Source organism: Boleophthalmus pectinirostris, unplaced genomic scaffold, assembly GCF_026225935.1.
Source record: "Boleophthalmus pectinirostris isolate CB_2022bp ecotype Guang Dong unplaced genomic scaffold, ASM2622593v1 HiC_scaffold_14, whole genome shotgun sequence".
NCBI classification, from domain to species: domain Eukaryota; kingdom Metazoa; phylum Chordata; class Actinopteri; order Gobiiformes; family Gobiidae; genus Boleophthalmus; species Boleophthalmus pectinirostris.
In genome coordinates, this window is record NW_026571047.1 from 14676802 (window position 1) to 14698026 (window position 21225).

A 21225-nucleotide genomic window follows, 5' to 3' on the forward strand; every position below is an offset into this window, starting at 1 on the left:
TATACCCCTAAGAACACAACAAGTACCTCTATTTCCTTTAAGTGCCAAATCACAGCAGACGGACGTTTTAACTGCGTCTCTGGAGCAATGCCTGTCCTCAGCACTGTTGACTCCCATCGATTAGTTAAACTCGGCATGAGGCAAGCACTGACCAGCCATTCTTAACTTCAATAATGGACTGTTTCAGCCTCCCCACCGCCCCCTCCGCTCTCTGTTTTTCTAATCTATTCTTTCTTTCTCTCTCCTTAGGTCGTCCATTACTACAGTCTATATTGAAGTTTTCCCACCAAACAACCAAAGCCCGCCTCGCTTTCCAAGGCAGCAGTACAGCTTGGAGATCAGCGAGGCCATGAGGACAGGAGCCACTCTGCTTAATCTACAGGTACAATGTGAATGTGTTGTTTGTTTATTTATTTTCAGATTCTACAATGTGATAAGCGAGAGCCTAATTTCCATATTGATTACATTGTATTCTCATTAAAATACTCAAAAGGTCATTTCATAAATATTTACCCTGATCATTTCTTTTAATGATTGGAGCCAAGAACTCACTATATAGCAGCAACTATCTGCAACAGTTTTCATTTTAACCGCTCCCATCTGTATATGAAATATTATAGATCTTCTGCAACTAAGCCATAACCTGATCAGCTTCAACATTAGGACTATCTGTACTAGGAGACAGCATTTCCAAACCATTCAGTCTTTCCAACTAAGTCCCAGGTGCTGCAGTGGAGTGGCTCTAGTGCCTACTGTTTTTGTGTCCTTGGGCAAGACACTTCACTCACCTTGCCTCCAGTGTTGATGTTGATGTATGAATGAGAGCGTGTTTGTGAAAGTAAACCTGGACCAAAGTAGAGTTTGCCCACGGCTACGATCCGGCGTGCTTACAGCATGTATATCATGTATGTTCATTACCCCGCACCATCTGCTGCGAAATCAAACTCTATCTAAAAGCCTCACCTGTCTTTGGGAGATGCTGTAGCTATCCATGGGTTTTGGATGATACAAAGTGGGGACTGCTGAAGAAGCGAATACCAATAATATAACATAATAACAATTATAAAACATAATATTTTATATTTTTTATTTGAAAAAGTCCTCAAAATGTTAATAATAATAATAACAGGAAACTGGAATTCATAGGAATGCACCGATACAGCTTAAGTTCCGATACCGATTTTGATGTGATTTTTAGTGTCTGAAATATACCCAATATCAACTGATACCAGAATAGAGACAGAAAATATTATGTATTTTCTTTAAAAAAAAGACAAAACTGATCTAAATGTGTCATGTAGCTGATATTTATCCCTCAAGTAATTACAGAGCAGCGCTGTATAAATACAAAATCGAATACAATCAGTGAGTAGTCTTTTACCTCAGTTTACATGCCCAGCTGGGATATTGACTGAACTGATATTTGAGGCTAATGTCTGATCCAGCAATTATTTTCAGGATCGGCACCGATATCCGAGACCAGTATCAGATCAGTGCATCTCTACTCAAAGATTAGAATTCAATTGAAATGGAAACTTCAACTGATTCTAGACATAAGTATTGCTTTTATCAATATAGCATCAACTATATATATATATATATGTATACTATCATCTATGCTCCCTGATTATACTGTTGGGGTTTTTAGGATATGATTACAAACATGAAAAACATCTTGATAATGTGCAGATTGTGTGCCGTGTTTCGATGCATATTGTTTGGTAACTTTTTTTTAACCACTACAGACCAAGAGTGCCCCATATACATTTATCTAATAAGAATCAAAATTCCATATGCGTACCCATTTTCCTTTTCACCTGTTTCTCTAAATATCCCAGTTTAACTAACAGGCACCACAACGAAGAGCTAATAATACATAGATTATTCCTCACATTCCGGTGGTCTTGATGTTGGCGGATCGGTGGAGCATTTAGATTCTGATTTGTGCGTTTTCTGTTTTCTTTTGAAGGCTGTCGATCGTGAGCGAGATCCAATAGCTTATGAAATTACCAGCGGAGATCCCCATGGGCATTTCCAACTCCAGCACAAGTGAGTATTTATACACATTACAAGCACCATCCGCGAGCAGGGGAATGCGCATTTCTCATACTTATTGAAGACTGAAGTGAGAATGGAGTCTGAGAGCAGAAACAGACTAAATGACTATGCAAGGCTTGGCTCTGCTACAGGCCACATACAAATACTCTTCTGTAATTTGTTGTTTTGCTCATTAATTAAGTATTTACTAGTATAGCCATCAGCAAAATGTCTGAAAAAAAAATGCTGGAAAATTTGGTCAAATCATTTTTTCTTTTTTTTTTCTTTTGAATCTTCTCTCAAGAGGTAATAAATGAATCCAGTAAGAAGTAATTCCAGACAAAAATAACAGAATAGAGGAAAACTTCTAAATCTTTCTTTGTCAATAGGATCTCGTTAAATAGAAAGCTAAAAACTCTGTAATAGGCAGGATTATCCATTATTTGATGAACAATTTCTTTTTGTCTATTTGGTTGGGACAGTATGTATAGTATAATATAATGTTTTGATCAAAATCGAACTTGATTACTGGACTAAACAATAGCTAAAACATATACCAAAAGATGTTTTATAACAAAGATAGACACATTATTAAAGCAACATAAGCAAAATAAAAAATATATATATATATTTCAAATTTTCATTGATAACACTTTTTTTTGTAAATATTCTATCTAGAAGCCGTCAAAATCTATCTAAACAATCTTAATGTAATGAGGCCGTGTAGTTCTTCATTCGTCCCGGAGTGAGTGATTATTTATATTACACTGAGATGTGGAGAAAGTTTCATCTGTGGTCATCTGGACTCTGGCACTGGCTTGAAGCACTTGAGGCCAGTGCCATCAATTAAAAATGGCTTCTGGATGGGAGCCGAAATGTCTTGATCGCAAAAACAGAGTCCAGATGACCACCGATGAAACTTTCTCCACATCTCAGTGTAATATAAATAATCACTCACTAGTTGACTACTACAGTAATGGTTCATTGTAGCTCTAGTGAAGTATCCAAACTTTAGATTAGACTATAAATGTTACGCCACTAAGTCACTAAGGTTAACTTTATTTTTACTGCTGCTTACATTTTATATACATACAGAAGCCATCAAATATATGATGCAAGTTATATAGGATAAAAATAATAATAATAAAACACTATATTCAAATCCTTAAAGCTGCAACCCTTTATTTTGTTGAAAAAAATAGTAGACTTATTATTAGAAAGTAGTAAAAATAAAGAAAAACAAACATTGGATGAGAGGATGTTATTTAAACATACACTAAAAGTCAAAAGTTTGGGCACATCCTTTCATTTTTTTTTTTTTTTTAACTGCTATCTATTTTAGATGTATACAGAGAACATCGAACATATGAAGCACAAAGCAAAACATTTGGAATGAAACAGTAAAGACAAAGCAAAGGGTAGCTACTTGGAGAATTTCAATTTATTTTTTCAATAGTTGAATTATGTATGTATTTCTATAGTGTCTTCATATATTTGATGTCTTCCATATGTATATAAAATGTAGAAAGTAGTACAAATAAAAAATAAAAAAAATGAATGAGAGGGTGTGTCCAAACTTTTGCCTTGTAGTATATTTTATAGCATTTCCTCAGCATTTCCAAACCTCTGCACATTTGATTTCCTTACACCCCTAAAACAGCAAATCCCCCTCTTCTCTGCACATGTGTGCTCTGCCCCACCGCTGCTCCACATTTGGCTTGGCACGGTTCTGTTTGCCATTGTTTTTGTGCCAGATTTGTCCCGTTCCAAACACCTCACCCGTTCTGTGGGGGGGCGCCCAGGCATGCGTCAGTCTGCGCGGCGTTTGTAGAGCGGAGCTAGCATACGCGCGTCAAGCAGGAGAGGAAAACTAGCCTGCAGTGAGAACAGCGTGATCGGGCGAACACTGGCTTTGAGCTGTTGGAGAACTTTGGCACAAATATGATCTTGATTTTTGAGCTCTACAGTGGCTAATTGTGTTGTGCAATAATAAACTTGTGTATTTTTGTATTTTTGTTTAAAGGCCTCTTAAGAGCTGTATTGTCTATAAAGTGTATAAATAAAGTAATGTTCTTTAATTAAAAAGAAGAAAAAAAAGAACACTGAAAAATAAGTGTTCAATAAGCTTCCAACTCAATAGCACTAATAGTTAGCAGTAGTAAATGTGTACATTTTACTGTTGTTGTGTAAAATAGTCCCAAGTGAATTAAAGGTGCACTATGCAACTTTTCTAGTGGTGCATCACATGCTCGTCTCCATGGAGATGCTTCAGCTTCACCAGAATGTTCCACAGTTTACCTTGCATTTATCTCAAAAACATAAAACAATACCTTGAAAGCAGATATTCTTACTATGAGCAGGATCGCCTCTCCACAGATCTGACCTGTAATTTGCCCTGGTGTCACATGCTAGTTTCTATGGTGATAGATATTTTTAATCTTCCTGGGATCCAGAATACACACTTCTTCAGTACTTAATGAAGATGTAAGTCTGGTCACCCATTTTCACATGGGGCGTGATTGACAGGTGGATTAGCCAGTCAGAGACACACAAACACAAAGACACATGGGGCGGATCAATGTTGGCAAATATTGGAAAAATAAAGGGAAAAACAACTATCACAAGGGACTGTAAAACATCTACGATTTTTGCAGAATCAATGAGTGACTACTCTGTTAATCTGAGGTGAGATATGACATTGATTTTATCTGCAAATGATATGGCAGTTCCTTTACTTCACATGTGTCACTGAAAAGCACAAATCTGACTGCACGATCACGTTCGGTCAGACTTGGCTCGGTATAAATACAGAGATATCATTCTGGATTTGCCAGGCACAATTTTAACACCGTACTGTGGAATATTTTTGGGAAAGCAACAACATCTCCAGGGAGACAAGAGGCTGGCAAACCCTTAACCATAAAAAAAGTGACATAGTGCACCTTTAATGTGAGATCATGTGTGTCTCTAATACAAAGTAATACGTTAGGCTTATGTATCCTGGATATTATTAGAATTTCTGGATTGGGGGTTTTACATATAATAGCACTGAGGCTAAATTACACTCTTTTAATAATAAGCTTCTTAAATTTACTACTGGGAATACTGCTTCAATTCAAACCAAATGAGAATAGACTGTTAAAGGGGACAAAATTAAAGACGGCATAAAAACGATTAGTTTGCATAATCAAATAGAATTCTTGTCATATAACTGCACTATTGAACATTTAAAGGGCTTATATTTTCTGACCTATGATATAATGTTGTTTCCTCATCACAAACAAACCTGGAACAGAGCATTTTGAGCTTTGGAGATAAAGACAGGCTGTATATAAAGGATTACTCAAACATATGTGAATGAAATGAGTCAATTTACCATAGTATACGACCTTTAATAACAGAACAATGAAGTCAGAGTATGCTCTTTTACTTACTTACTCTACCACATTGACACTAGATTATGCATTTATGTCAGCTACAGATCCAGCTTGTGTACACTTGAGCGTAACACAATAAGTAGTATCCTAAAATATTGTTATCCTTGGGCTGTTGTGACAAGCGCATCCCAAAGTAAATCCCTATATGATCGTTAGCTTGGTACTAAATTACCCATTATGATAGATAAACTACACAAGAGGGTGCTGTGGCCTTTATACAGCGTTATCAACCTCCACATATGTTCTCTCTAGTGGTTCACTCACAGTTTCGCTCATATTTATACACACAGCCCAACAGCTTCTATTGTGCCCCTGTTACTTCTTGGTCACAAATAAAACTAAAGTACATGCATGGATCAGATTGTATGATATATCTTTTGTGTTTTCATAATAAGGAAGGGGGGAAATAGACAAATCTCTATGTACAATATTATGACGATAATTGTGCAAATGGAAATGCTACTTTTGTCTTCTTAAAATACCCTTACAGGCCTGTCATGTTGTCATTATTATTCTCCATATAAAATAGTCCAGATTTTGTATTTGTATTTGCTCAAGTACATATTCTTGAGTAACTTTTATTTTCTAATGAATTGTACTAATTTATCTTAAAGTTTAAAGTAAGTCCTGTATTACGCAAAATTGATTCTTGTGAGCCTTAAGACATGTTAGAAAGCTGTTACCTCATCAAAAACATACTGTTTCTGGAGCTGTTGTTGTTTCATTCACACATTTTTTGAGTAATCCTGCATTATTAGTCTGTCTACATCTTCAAAGCTTAAAATGCTCTGTTCCACCTTGTGATGTCATGAAGCAATAATTTTCTAGTTCACAGCTACGTTTTACCTTAAATTCAGTACAGATTAGCAATTTGCAGGGCTGAAAATGATTCCAGTGAAGGTGTGTGGAGTTTAAAAATGCAGTGGAGCACTTCCTGTATTACCACATGATATCACAAAGTGGAGTGTTTTCAGTTTGAGAGGAGAACTCATCCTAAATATGCAGGATTTATGTGTTAAATGTATATGAATAAAACAAAACACCACTCCAGGTACAGTATGTTTGTGATGAGGAAACAACATTATAACATAGATCAGAAAATAGTGTAATATGGGCTCTTTAACGTTACTCTGAAGTCCACTGTGAGCAAGTCTACAAATGACAAAATCTTTGTTGACAATATTGATATATTTGAACGCTTATGCTTCTTGTCCCACTCCTTCAAATATGATATTTTTTCCTTATAGTTGTGCTCTATACTTTGAAGATGGGTTGCCAAATTATTCAATGTTTTGTCTTCACAATCGGGCTATAACTCAGGCTGTAATACCTCCCAGGGCTAAGCTGGCTCAGGGCATCATAAATTCTTGCTTCTCAGTCCAGTAGCTTCAGATTGTAAATTACTTCTGTATGGCAGTCAAAACGTCTCAATTTCCAAAACATTGTCCAGATGGCTACCTTTTTTTATCATCCTCCCAATTAGATTAACAACTCTTACAATTACTCTTATTTGTGTAGTTTCCGCTGCTCTATTACTACTAATGTTATCATGTAGTAGCAATATTAAAGGGCCGATATTACACAAAATGGGTTCTTGTGAGTTTTAAGCCATGTTATAATACTTTTACCTCCTCAAAAACATAGCTGGAGTTGTGTTTTATGTGATTCACACATGTCTGAGGAACCCATTTTTATTAGTCTGTCTACATCTCCAAATCTCAAAAGGTATATTTATGGTGAGGACACAACTTTATAACAGAGATCAGAAAATAATGTAACATGAGCCCTTTAAAGTACAATTTTTGTCTAAACAGCTGCTTTTTTATAGCACAGTATTTTGGTTATTTGGTTTTATTTATTGTTCCATCCCTAATTCTTTCCTTCTTTGTTGTCCTCCAGAACGGGCTCTCTGGTGCTGGACAAGGCTCTGGACAGAGAGACAGTGGATTACTACACTCTGGTGGTCACAGCCTCAGATGGGTGGCCAGATGGGGTAAGCTGCTCAATGCCAATGTTAACTGCTCATCTTGGTCCACTTGTGCCCTGGTCCCGGTGGACTCACACACATCACAGTGGACAGTTGTGAGGCAGATTGCAGCCGGACAGCCAAGTGACACACAACACAGCTGTGGCAGGGTGGCAGGGAGAGAGAGACATTTAGAGAGAAATTTGTTATTGCATTTTGAGGTTTTTAGTTGTACGTTTGCATATTAGCAAATATATAGACACTATATCGCTGTTATGACAGATACTATTACTACGACTAGAACTGCTACCACTACCATTACTACTAATTAGGACGGGGCAAGATGACAAAAATGAATCAATCACAACTGTATTTTGTCTTATTTAAAGGTACAATATGTAATTTTTTGGAAGTTGGATGCCCCCACACTATTCCATAGAAATACAAAGTTAAAACAATACTTGGAGCATTGAAATGGATAAGTTTAATGCCATACTCTGAAAGATTCTAACCAAAAGAGCAATATTTACATGGGAAAAAAAGTGGAAGCAGGTCCTCCACCAGGCCAGATAAGAGTCAGGTTTGTGGAGACGTTCACTCACAGTAAGGAGGACTGTTTTTCAGCTCAGTTAACACAACCATATAGAAAAATAAAACGCTTTTAATTTAGTCTATTTTTTGGCTAAAATGTTAAAGTTGTGGCTTTTAAACTAATTCAAATTATTTCAGTATTCATTTCCAGAAGATTAAACAAAAAATAAAAAAATTTACACAAACAATTCAAATGTATTGCAAAAGTCACAGCCATACCTGTTGTACTGATACTCCTGTAAATACCTTTATTACTAATTATAACACTTGCTTTAATGGTTGCTTACAGCAAAGATGGGCCATCCTTCAAAACTCCTTCATTCTGTTACAATCAGGCTGTCCCACCAGTCAATGAAAACAATACAATAGCTGTTACTTTGAATGGTATCAATTATACTTAGATCATTTGTACTTGACTGAAGTGTTTTGAGCCCTATCTAAGAAGAACGGTGTCACCTTTTGGGATATAACACCTCAAATTTAAACGTAATTACTACCTCCATCTCTAAAGATTATTTTAATGTTAAGATTCTGCCTATATGCCATATTATGCAACTTCCCATTTATGTGATACTTCTAATTTTAATACAGTTTTATATTCTAGGTAATCCTCCCTCTCTTAGTAGGGCATAGAGAGCTATCTTAAATACATAAACTGTCATTACTGTGTCCTGGATTGCAGTATCAGTGCTACTGTGACAAGCACACGTCAGATCAAGCCATTTCCTCTGCTGCCTGTGATGATTACAGGGTGTGTATGTGCATGAGGCATATGACACTGACTTACTCTTCCAGGCAAATATTCTGCTTGGAAATGTATGTGTTCTCCGTACTTTTTAAAGGTCCTACTGTATGTTACGCAAATGGACTCTTATGAGCTTTAAGACATGTTATAATGCTGTTACCTCATCAGAAACATACACACGTTTGAGTAATCCCGCATTGTTAGTCTGCATCCCCAAAGTTCAAACTACTATGTTCCACGTTGTGATGTCCATGAAGCCGTTTTCAAGTTAATGTCTAACTTTTACCTTTTATTCAGTAGAGATTATCCAAATAATCCAAATGATTCTAACTACCGGTTATATTTTTGATGATGTAACAGCATTACAACATGACTTAAAGCTCACAAGAGTCATTTTTTACATCATATAAGACCTGTAACTATATACATTTTTAGGTTAGCAAATTCACATTTATTATGTGCAATTAAAATTTCCCATTCAGAGGAGGTATTTCTACACAATATTACACAGCAGCGTTCAGTTCCCGAATTCAATGTGGCAAGACAAGACATTTTTACAGTAAATTTTAATTAACCCACTTGTTGGTTGCTGTTGTAACTCCTTGTTGTGCCATTACTCAGTTTTTACCCTCTGCTATAACTTAAGCATGCACAGTCTTGATCTTGATCGATGTTTCTACTGCCCGATAAATAATGTCTGTGAAGTGATGACGTATTTTTGACAGTAAAGTCCCATCTGTGAATTCGTATTCATACTGATAAAAGCGTAATCGTACATTTTAATTTCGTAATTGTAAGTCTTGACATCGTAACTTTTCAATTCGTATTCTGATGGATAAAATACACACAATATATTTTATGTATGACTGAACTCATTTGAGAGTTTGCAAATATTTATTTTATGTGCAACTACAGCCAAATATGCACGGATTTCCCAAATACACACGGATTTCTATTCTATGCGCACAAATATTTCTGAAAGCTTTCTTACTCCATAAATATATCTTATTATTTTTATGTATTTATTATTTTCATATTGAGCAAATAATAAACATCTAGCCTTGAAACCATTTCAATCATAACTGGATTACTAATCGAATAAATTTACTGTAGGTATTTTATTATAGAAATGGTCTGAATAAATTGTGTATGAATTGAAACTAATAATAGGCAGATTCTACAAAACAAATATGTATACCATTACTTTTTTTATACTGACACCATAATAGTCTTGTAGCCTTTATTTGAACCCAGAGTCTCATCTTTGCCCTGGTGTTGCCATGGTCATGTGGTCAGATTCAGTTGTGTGTGTGTGTGCGTGGCCTCTCCTAACAGGTCACTGTGTCTCTGTGGATCCCTGGCCCCTCTCCTTCGCCTGATTTAAAAGTCAAATGTACTATTCTTTGGCCATGAAAGTCAAATCAGACCAGTACTGCTGTTGCTGGAGCTTCAATACTCCTCAATCTCCCTCCACTCTCCTGTCTAACTTATAGCCTTATATGTGGAGCTACTCTAAAACACTGCATTATTAGAGGTATAGGTTTTCACAATGTGGTATGCAGTACACACTACGGGGAGCTGGGTAAGGGAGTTGGGCTGAAGTGCTTGCGTTTCATGTTTGTAAGGGGCTAATTGAAACAGGAAAATCAATACTACAGACTTAATATTTAGTTCTGAAATTTAATTGTGGGCCATCTGCTATGCTTGATGCTGTGAAGTGCATGGCAATACTCACTGCGCTCAGCTGATTGGCAACGAGATCTATGTCTCCTGCCTTGGCGGTTGGCTAGAAGGAAAATAATGGTTTTGAATGCACTAAAGATGATTAAAAAAAGAAATTTATTTGTTTGGGAAAATTGCTTTTTCTCCTGGCCTGGTTTTATATATTACCATACACTAGATTCTATTCTGATCCCAAGTGAGCTATAATGGGCTGCTAGATGCTTAACGGTGCACTGTGTAACTTTTGTGGTACAGGGTTTGCCACTTGCTTGTCTCCATGGTGATGATATCGCTTTGTCTTGAATGTTCCATAGTATGCCATTAAACTTAAATCTAATATTCTATACAACTGTTTTATGTAAGCAGGGTAACATCTCCACAGATCTGACCTGTAACTTGGCATGGGCTTTACTTGCCTGTTACCATGGAAATAGATATGCTGAATGTCATGCTGTAGAGCGTTCCTGGCAAAGCAATAACATCTCCATGGAAATAAGCAACAAATGGACTCTCTATCACAAAAGTTACACATTGCACCTTAACTCTGCCAGTTTTATTCCCATCTATGAGAATTTACTGAATGTCTCTTTGCACTCTTCACCACCAGTTCAAACTTGACATATTCCAACCACATGTGCTAATTTCTTAGCCAGGCTGGTGCCACCTAGTGCCTCCGCTCAATTTAATTTCTCTCCAGTGACTACGTCAGGAATTGGAATACACTAGACAGTTTGCAAAAACGAAAAAGAGCCATACATTCTGTGTTGGCAACGATTCCTGAGATCGAGGATTTCTAAGATGTTATTGCTCTTCTTCCTATGGGATTTGGGAAGAGCTTAATATACCAGTTAGCAGTGATTGGTTAAATTTAAAAAAAAGAACCTGTCTAATATCAAGCGAACTAATTCTAATGGTCAGACAGTTTCCACAAAGTGAAACCAGCTGATGAATCAGGCTACTAATTTGTAGCACTAAAATTCAGAAAACATATCCTCTCAAAATTTCTCGTAAAATTTAGAGCAAAATACATAATGTATTTTACCTGAAGTATTAGTATTATAAGTATTAGTTTGGGACTTCACTTGTTGATTCTTTAAAAATCTTTGCTGTTTCTGTGTGCTTTAAGTAGAATTTCTTCCTTTTTTATGTCTAAGCAGCCATGTTTGTTTTTGATGTGAACGGATTGATTGAATGCTTAGTCCATCTGCCAATCATACCCTTTGAAATCAAGGAGACAGGATACTGCTCCAGATTCACTCATCTTTCGTAAAGTTTTTTCAAAGTGTGTTGTTCTGGCTGGTCAGGTAAAATAGCAACATCATAAATGGCCATATCACCCATCACCCTTACAACCCCAAAGCTAAGTGGGTCAGGCCTGCATAGTACTTAGATGGGACCATTGGGAATGCCAGGTGTCATGGAGCAGCAGTGGCTCTAGTACATACTGCCATTGTGTTCAAAGGCAAGACACTTAACCCATCTTGCCTCGTATTAATGTAATGGTCGTCAGAGGGGCCAGGGGGTGCAGTCTACCCTACGGCAGCTGGGCCTACAGTGTGGAGTGAATGAATAATACAATGTAAAACGCTTGGGGTAAAAAATCCAATATGTAAATCCAATGCATTCTGATGACAATTGTAATTAATTATTATTAACCGAGGTTCTACATCACAACATAATGAAGGCATAGGGAAGCTTAAGGCGACAACTATAGGCCCATATAATTAGGATTCTTGAATGACCTTTTAGTATTTACTCCATAAGTTTTGAGGACGCAACTGCAATAAAATATAGTTTTCCATACATACATATTCCAAAAGTTACTGAGCCTCATCTAGACAGAGTTTAATATCTCCACTGCCTTCTGAAGCTCTAATATCCTGGTCCTTGCACTTCAAAGATGTCTTCTGTCTGACCCTCTCCCTTCTCGTGTCAATTTAAGAAAAGGTGAAGTTGAAGTCTCATGTGCACTGTGAAAAGGCTTATTTAAATCCAGTGACCTTCCTTAACAAACAGCCTGACTCATTTCGGCGCACTCTCGCGGAGAGTTGGAGGAAGAGGCAAGAGAGGTGGAAATGAGATCCTTATTACCGTAACTACTGTAGCGCGCACTCAAATGCAATTTTAAAACATCTTCGACATACGGATACTTAGTCAATTGCTCCCTGGACCTTGACAATTAGCGCATTATCTTTCTGCCCAGAAGCTCCACGAGTTGAGAAATGGGCTAAAAGTATAATTTTTCTGCTTGACACATCCCATTATGCAGTACAGAGCAGGAGTCTAGTATTTGAGAAAGGAACAAAGAAAAGGTGTGTGAATGAAAAAATAAGCAAAAATGTCAGAAGAGAAATTAATTTAAGCACTTTTTGGTACAGATCAACCTGTCACTGCAAACTGTACATTTAAACTACTCTTCACACACTCTCTTCTCAGATTGAAAGTTTAGACGCATCTAGGACCAATATTTTTTCTATGCTGTCCTCGTCACTGTCTGCTCATGTGTCATTCCCTATTTGTTTTCACATTTGTCTTTTTTGGCAAATGAATCTTTTTGACAGACTAATGAATTATAAATGGAAGTGAAAAAGTAATTTGCCTAAAATATAGTTGTATGATAATGGTGTAAAAATGGTTTAATATCCCACATAAAGATATTCTACAATTATTTTTACAATGTGAAAAAGTTAATTTGATAATGTTACATTACATTACGTTACGTTACATTAAAGGTCCAACTTCCATCTGCTTGTCTTCATAGCAATGTTGTTCCTTTGCTCCTTTTTTGTATAATAAATGGTAGCGGTGCCCACACTTTTTCAGCATGTGAGCTACTTATAAAATGACCAAGTCTAAATGATCTACCTAATACAAAGTCAAGCAAACTGTACTGCACTGAAACACTCTACGCCCCTTTTTTGGACCCTCACCCACAGTTTGAGAATCCCTTCTTTAAGAGAACGTCCACTGGCACTTTACCCAAAACTGTGTCCTGCACTCTCCTGCACACCGGTACAAGTTTATTGCCGACAGCAGTGACCGTAATGAAGTATGATCGCACTGTCGAGTGTCAAACCTCGAGTGAGAGACAAGACCGACGCCAAACGCGATCTAGTCCGAGACGAATATTACAACACTGTGATCTACCCACACTACCTTGGCAATCGACTGGTAGATCACGATCGATGTACTGGGCACCCCGATATACAGTATGGTATAAAACTATTTAATGTTCATAAGTATGACTTTAACTTTTATTTACATGGTGCTACTTTAATATAAATTTGTGGGCCTTTTTAGGGATTACCACAAAATTATATTGATTTAATTCAATTAATAATTCAATTAATTAATAACAAATATTGAATATTGGTACCTACTTAAATGATCAACCCATGCTAAGAACTGTAGTCAAATATTTAAGTATTTGTAAATCATAACTTAACATAATTTGTCTAATTTATCTATGTAATAAGTTAGAACACTGTAATATTACACTGTTGTACAAAACAGCTGTAACCTTAACCTGTCTTTTGCCCATTTGACATTTTTCCAGACAAAATTTTTTTTTTTTTTTCTTTTAATAACCACTCAAAACTAAATCTCATTTCCCACCCCTCACTTACACTTTTTTCCTGCCCTGTCCTGTATTTAGAATGAGAAAATCGTCCGGCAGGATGCTATGAGCTGTGCAGAGAAAATACCAGAATAGAAAGGCTATAGAAGATTGTGTGTAGTTGGCTCACATAGGCCCCATTAATCAGCATCACTCCAAAGGCCTTGGGTTGTCTCCATATGCGTGCACACACACACACACACACTCTCTCTTACATTCACACACACAGCTCTGTCCCCTATTATTAAATGTCCTGTTGTGAGAGTGTCAGACTACAAAGTGCCTAATTGGCTATTTGGCCGCTGAATCCATCATACTGCCACAGTATGAGGGCCCTACAAACCACCGGCTCTACTGTACCGCTCGGCATTATAGGAAGAAGCATTTAAAAAGTTTGCCACGGACTGCAATGTGCTAGCGTCAGATGTGGCGTTAGATCACAGCGCTTGTGCATGACGCTGTGCTTTTTTTTTCTTCATGTGTTTCCATGGGTTTTTCTTTGTGTGATAAAGCGTGTTCAGAAGTGCAAGTCATTTCATTGTACAGGCGGTGCAGAGCAGAGGGTTAAACGTTCTATGATTTGCAGCAAGGTGCACTGTAAAAAAAGTAGTTGCTTCTGCTGCTGGTGAGAGCAATAAAAAATAAGAGTGGGGAATTGGATTAAATAAAAATAATAATTCTGAAATTGCTGTTTGGAAGATGTGCAAAGTACATCGTATTTTACTGGAATGGTACACGGGCACCTTCAAATGCTCCACTAGGACTTCTGCTGTTTGAAATGTTAGATTTATATTTACTTTTATCCAGTTTTTTGTTAGGTTTAGGTTTGGTTCGACATTATTGTCCTACAAGAGAAATTTGCAAGTCATATTTCACATATCAACATGTTTAACACACAAATCCTACATCATTAGGCTGAGGTATTCCCTCAAGCAGAAAACACTCTGTCATATGGTTAATACAGGAAATGCTCCACTGTGTTATTATACACCTTCTCTAGAATTATTTGGATGATTTCAGCCCTGGAATTGTCTACTATTTACTATTAAGTACAAGTAAAAGGTAGCTATTAACTTGAAAACTACCACAACATGACATCACAAGACGGAACAGAGCATTTTGAGCTTTGGAGATGTAGACAGACAGAAATATAGAGGCTTAATGAAACATGTGCATGAAACAAAACACACGGCATGTATGTTTTTAATGATGCAACAACATTCTAACATGTCTTAAAGCTCACAAGAATCAATTTTCTGTAATAACAGACCTTTTAACAACACTGTTCTGTAGGTGGACTTATCTACAATGTATGCATGTATGATTTTATATTTTGTTATGAAGGAAAACTTACAAAGTATGTGCTGTCTAATTATACAAGAACAAGCTGACGGTGTATTGATAATAACAGAAGATTACAGGCCTTTGTGATAAATGAGCGTGCAAATATGGATGACAACAACGGCACTATTTTCAGTTTTACTCCTCATTCTAAATGAACCGTTCAATCTAAATTAATCAGCTCAGTTTGTCTGCTGTCTCTCTGATGACTCTCCAAAATTCAAAATTCTTGATTAATAATCAAATAGTTTTGGCAAATATCGCTGTCAAAAATAATACACAACATGATACAAAACTGCTACAAGAGTCATATTTGTTAACAGAAAGACACGATGAATAGACAATGTGAAAAACAACAAGAAGTTTGATTTCAGATACGGCTGGGCACTGTTAAAAGGATACAACTGAAAAAAGAAAAAAAACAACACTTGGTGGGTTCTGAAGAAAATATTTAATCAAACTGAGGAAAATGTGTCTAGTTAATGAATGGCATAGCATAAAGGTATCAAAAAGTGCAGTTCTGGTATCAGTTTTGTTAAACCAGGTATAATTCAAAAGTCCTATATTATGCTAAATTGACTCTTGAGCTTTAATTCATGTTACAACACTGTTACCTCATCAAAAACATACCTAGAGTTGTGTTTTGTTTCATTCACACATGTTTGAGAACCCTTAATTATTAGTCTGTCTACATCTCTAAAGCTTAAAATGCTCTGTTCCACCTTGTGATGTCATGAAGCGGTAGTTTTCAAGTTAACAGCTACCGTTTTACCTTTAGTTCAGTAATGATTGGCAATACCAGGGCTGAAATTATCCAAATTATTCTAGAGAAGATGTCTGGAGTTTAAAAACACAGTGGAGCACTCCGTATTATACCACATGACATCACAAGGTGAAACGGACTGTTTTCTGTTTCAGAGAATAACTCAGCCTAAATATTCTGGGCTTGTGTGAATGAAACAAAGATAACAGAACTTCTTGTAAGTTTTTTTTATGAGGAAACAACATTAAAACATAGATCAGAAAATAGTTCAATATGGGCTCTTTAAGTACTTGAAAAGATTTCCCTTAATGTACACATGTTGTATGTGCCGATTCTCAAAGAGTTTGCAAACTATAGTCTAGAAACCAGTCTTGTTAACGAAACCCTTTTTATTCTGGATATCACAAAGCTGCTTTTCATGGTTCATAGATTCTTATACAAATGCCAACATGAGGCCAACCTTTGTCTGTTAACGATGTCGGTCAGTGGCTTTTCAACTCAAGTTTAAGCGTTCTGACTTGGGCTCCCCTATGAGCCGTCCTTTGACACTAGGGGAGTCTGAGCATCTAAATCCTTTATGAGAAATGCTAAAGACTTGGCAGCGGGCCCTTGAATTGTGTTAGATAATAAAAAGAGAAGGAGAGGAGCCTTGAAAAGTGTTTTTTTTTTTAAATATATATCTCTGTGTATCTTTCATTGCAATGTGCTTTACTCATTTATACATTCTTTAAACACTTCTTTCAAGCTTGAACTCTTAACCTCAGACTACTTGCATTAACACTATATTTCACTAGCCCTTCACTCCCTTTTGTACCATTGTTGCCCATTGAGTTCTCCTCCCAAGTTTTCATCCAATCTTCCATCTGTCTGTCTCTATGTGACGTATGCTCTCATAAAAGTAACATAAGATGTCTGTGACCTCCCGTTGTTCGCTTCACTCTGTGCTCAAAGTGTAGTCAGAGAGTGGGACTTGCTACTCCAACAGCCTTCAACCACAGTGACCTACTTTATAATGTAAAGAATAGATGGTGCTGTGTGTTTAATGGTAACTTGCGTGTTATTTATTATTATTATTTTTTTCTTCCTTGAAATATGGACGGAAGACTGCTGGTGGAAAGCAACATTTTTCTTAGAACATTACAAGACGTGCTACCTGAGCAATTATACCTTATTTAAATGATCTTAGTGGTTGATACATACACATTGAGGTGTAATCAAAGCTGTCCATTACCAATGCAAATCATGCAGATAGGATCCATGTATTCATTGTGCTTAGTTGAAAAGATTCTTGCAAAGAATTGAATCAGTGAAAGACTGGTAGTGTTTTGAGACTACAGTTCTAAGTATCTGTTGATCCTCAATATAAACAGATACAGCGTAGAGACTGAAAACAGCATTTCCTTTAAACAAAAATAAAATAACAATAACAAAACTGACCCAAATCTGTTTTTATTTATCTCTGAGGTAACTCCAGAACAGCTCTGAATAAAATGCCCAAACGTTCTGAGATATTATGGACCAGCTGCAACCAGGAAATAGTCTTATTGCATCAAGTCACATGCCCAACCAGAATATCAGCTGAACCGATATTTGGAAACTGATGTCTGATTCAGCAAATTTTCCTATACCAGTATCGGATCACTGCATGTCTAATAGAGTGGTTAGCACTTGGATTTGTGTGTTCCTAGTTTTCTCTTGAAGTTTTCTGAAATGTTTTGTTTGTTTACATAGAATCCTATATGTTTGAAAAGCCGAATCTAATCTTTCCAACAGACCAGTGAAAGCCTAGACTAAGCAAAGTAGAATCATTAGCCATATGCTACACACAAGTCAACCCAAATATCCAGTTTGGCATAAGATACTGCAAAGCACACATGGGAACAGACCGTGGAACAGAAGGGCACATTAACAAACAAAATAATGTTTATTTGCAGTTACTAAAGTACATCGGAAAGAACTGTAAGAGTTTTATGTTTGTTTTGTTTCGCAGACATCCACGGCCACGGTGAAGATTGTAGTTACAGACGTGAATGACAATGACCCCCTCTTTGACTTGTCTCTGCCCGTCAACCTGACTGTCATCGAGCAGCTGGACCACGCCTACGTTGGACAAGTCAGGGTAAGTCAGTCCGGGCTCATGGGCACTCTATATAAATTATATTACAGAGTTTGAGTCTGGAAATATATATTCAGTTGGTGACTTGTGTACATATGACCTTGATTTGTATTATCCAGACTGCTGAAATGTTTCACTTAGAAAAATAAAAGATATTATAGCACTATGTAACTTTTTTGGTGAAGGGTCTCTCATCTACTTGTGTCCATGAGATGAGTTGTTGCTTATCTACACAGAAATGCCTCGAAAAACATAAATTCTTACTGTGAGCTCATGATATGGCTCACGATTAAGGATGTAACAATATCCAAATCTCTCAGTACAATATTTTCACAATGTACTTCTCATAGTACGATATTTATTGCAATATTTTGTGGATGCTAAAAAAAACTGTTAATATGCTACTTTTTTTCTCTTAAAATGCCTTGACAAGATTTAACCCAAAGAAATAAGACTTAAAAGTGCTTAAAACTGTTATTACTTCATGTAGTAGTAATAGTAGAAATGGAGCAAAGGATCATGGACTATGTAGTTCCCTCTGTCTTTTTTAGCTACTGCTGCACCATAACTCTTAATTCAAACAGAGAGACTTGTAATTCGACATATTGTGATGGCCCACGATATTATTGGGAGAACTTTGAAGATACAAAATCAAGATATTTCGGTTATTGTTACATCCCTACTACAAGCATAAAGTAGCATTCGTTTTACCATTTTTTTGTTCAGCTAGTTTTTAGACTAGGGGTGTAGAACTAAATAGGAAACACTAGTACCTGCTTGTCTGTTAGGAGATACAATAGGTTTTATGCTACACTGTGAAACATTCCAGTCATTCTGAAAAGTTACATAGTCCACCTTTGCAGTATTTGCCAAGTTTAAAAATGTTTTAAAATGGTTTCAATATTGTTTTCCAGCTTACATGAAATGTTGAATATTTTGTTAAATCAGAATTGTGCAATTTCCAAAACCCATTGTTACATACCGGTAAATGTTTTCCTTTTTCATCTAAATTAAACCAGTCTGGTTCACCATAAAAAGCTTCTCAGTAATCTAGTATATCTAAGAAATAATCAGCTAAGATCAGGAGAGTTTTGTAGTGCAGTTGTGGTTCTTTTTATATCTTTTCACAATAGTAATTTTAACACAATTAGTATCATTTAAAACAATTGGTGTTCAAAACTTGATTCTGCAAGCTGATCAAAGTATAATTAATTCACCTTCACAGTAAGAATACTACAAAACAATCATTTATATCCATTGTTTCTCTAAAACAAAACTAATTGTTACCTTAAACTCCTTTATATCAAATTCATTGCGAAAATAACCCGGTTCGATGCTTGCAATTAAGAAATAATCAAAAGAAAAATCAACCTGGGTCGGCTTTGCAATTTCATAAAACTTTTTCGACAGTAACAAATGACCAAACTTGGATAAACAGACAGCTTACTCCATCTCACAATTAGCCTAGTGCGTGACAGTAAACGCCTTTTGTATTTTGTACTTGCTCTGTGCTAATCCCTCTTCACAATGCGTCGACATAAACTGCAGACGATCTTAGATTATGATTTATTTGTGTGTATCAATAATTCTTCACAGCATCTGCATCGCCGTGGGATACCGCTGAAAACTGCACGTCGCGGCTTTTGTTGCCTCCTCAGATATTCAGGCAGAAATTCATACAAAAAGTGGCACAATGCACATCATTACTACACTACATTACTACATGATACATACTGGATTTGTTCCATGTTTAGGTTTGTCAAAAGTATCAAAAATCAAAATCGAAACTAGATACTCATTTGAGCAGGTATCTCCTAGTATATACTAAAAAAGGACATAAATGAACCTTTCCTGAACAGCTTTAGAATTATCTTGAGTTGTATTAGAACAAGTGAAAGATCACGTAGACTAGATACTCATGGACCCCTATGGAACTTACCTGGACCACTGAAGGATTACACAGATATAAGGCCTCATGGTACTATAAAAGAAAGTACTATGATTTAATGTTGAAAATGATGCTCCTTTGTCTAAATCATTGGTATTGAGTATAAAATCTATTCCTTAGTCATCGAACTGAGTCTCTTTCAACTTATTTGTGTTTTCTATTAAAGTGACTGTAACTTTTTTTTTCTCCATGTATTAAGTATTTTGTTTATGCTTCAGTGGATATATTATATCTAACTCTTAGCACTCAAAATAAGACCACTGAGTGCTGTCTGCATCAAATTCTACAGCATTTTTATTGTCAGGGAACCAGAAGGTAAGGCTAGTGCACTGTTAGCATGCTAGTTGTTGTTAACATGCTATTTCGAGGTGGGCTATTCTTTTTTCCATGGAGCCACATGAGAAACAGAAAATACTGAGGAAGGCCAGGCCAACATGCTTAACTCAGTCCTACATAATATTAATTGTATTTCTTTATTTTAAAAAAACAACAACAAAAAAAAACATTAATTGTTTTGACAAGCTGGTCAGACTGGTAAAAATCTATGTTATACATTGAAAAAGAGGTTGCCTTACAGAAAATTTCATTAAAAAAATAATAATAAACACCTGCAGCTTTAGTCCATGCATGAGATAAAATTATATATATATTTTTTTCTTTATGTAATTCTAAGTTATCTTATGCTTTGGTTGAGCAGGTCAACCAAAGGACCGTATGTGGCTTGGAAACTGTACAATGCCCTGGTCTGTGCTAGTTGTTGTTGCTCTGAAAGTTGTGAAAGTCGCATTTAAAATGACTGCGATGAATAATTTGCATGCTAGGAATGGATTTTAAAATGATGAATACGGTTGGACCTCAGCAAACAGTTTAAAATGAATGAAATGAGTTTTTGTCTGTAAAAATCAGATGTAACAGCTTTACAACTTGTGTTTTATAATCACTA

General features: G+C 36.3%; 1 protein-coding gene across 1 annotated transcript in view; it reads left to right on the plus strand.

Moving 5' to 3' along the window:
• The window catches only part of LOC110171006 (protocadherin-15-like), a 290940-nt gene that overhangs the window by 155060 nt on the left and 114655 nt on the right, over positions 1-21225 (plus strand). Inside the window, exons 17-20 of the mRNA XM_055150550.1 lie at positions 250-382; positions 1970-2049; positions 7374-7467; positions 18209-18337. Of these exons, the coding sequence (XP_055006525.1) occupies positions 250-382; positions 1970-2049; positions 7374-7467; positions 18209-18337 (436 nt within the window). The remainder of the gene's footprint in view (positions 1-249; positions 383-1969; positions 2050-7373; positions 7468-18208; positions 18338-21225) is intronic.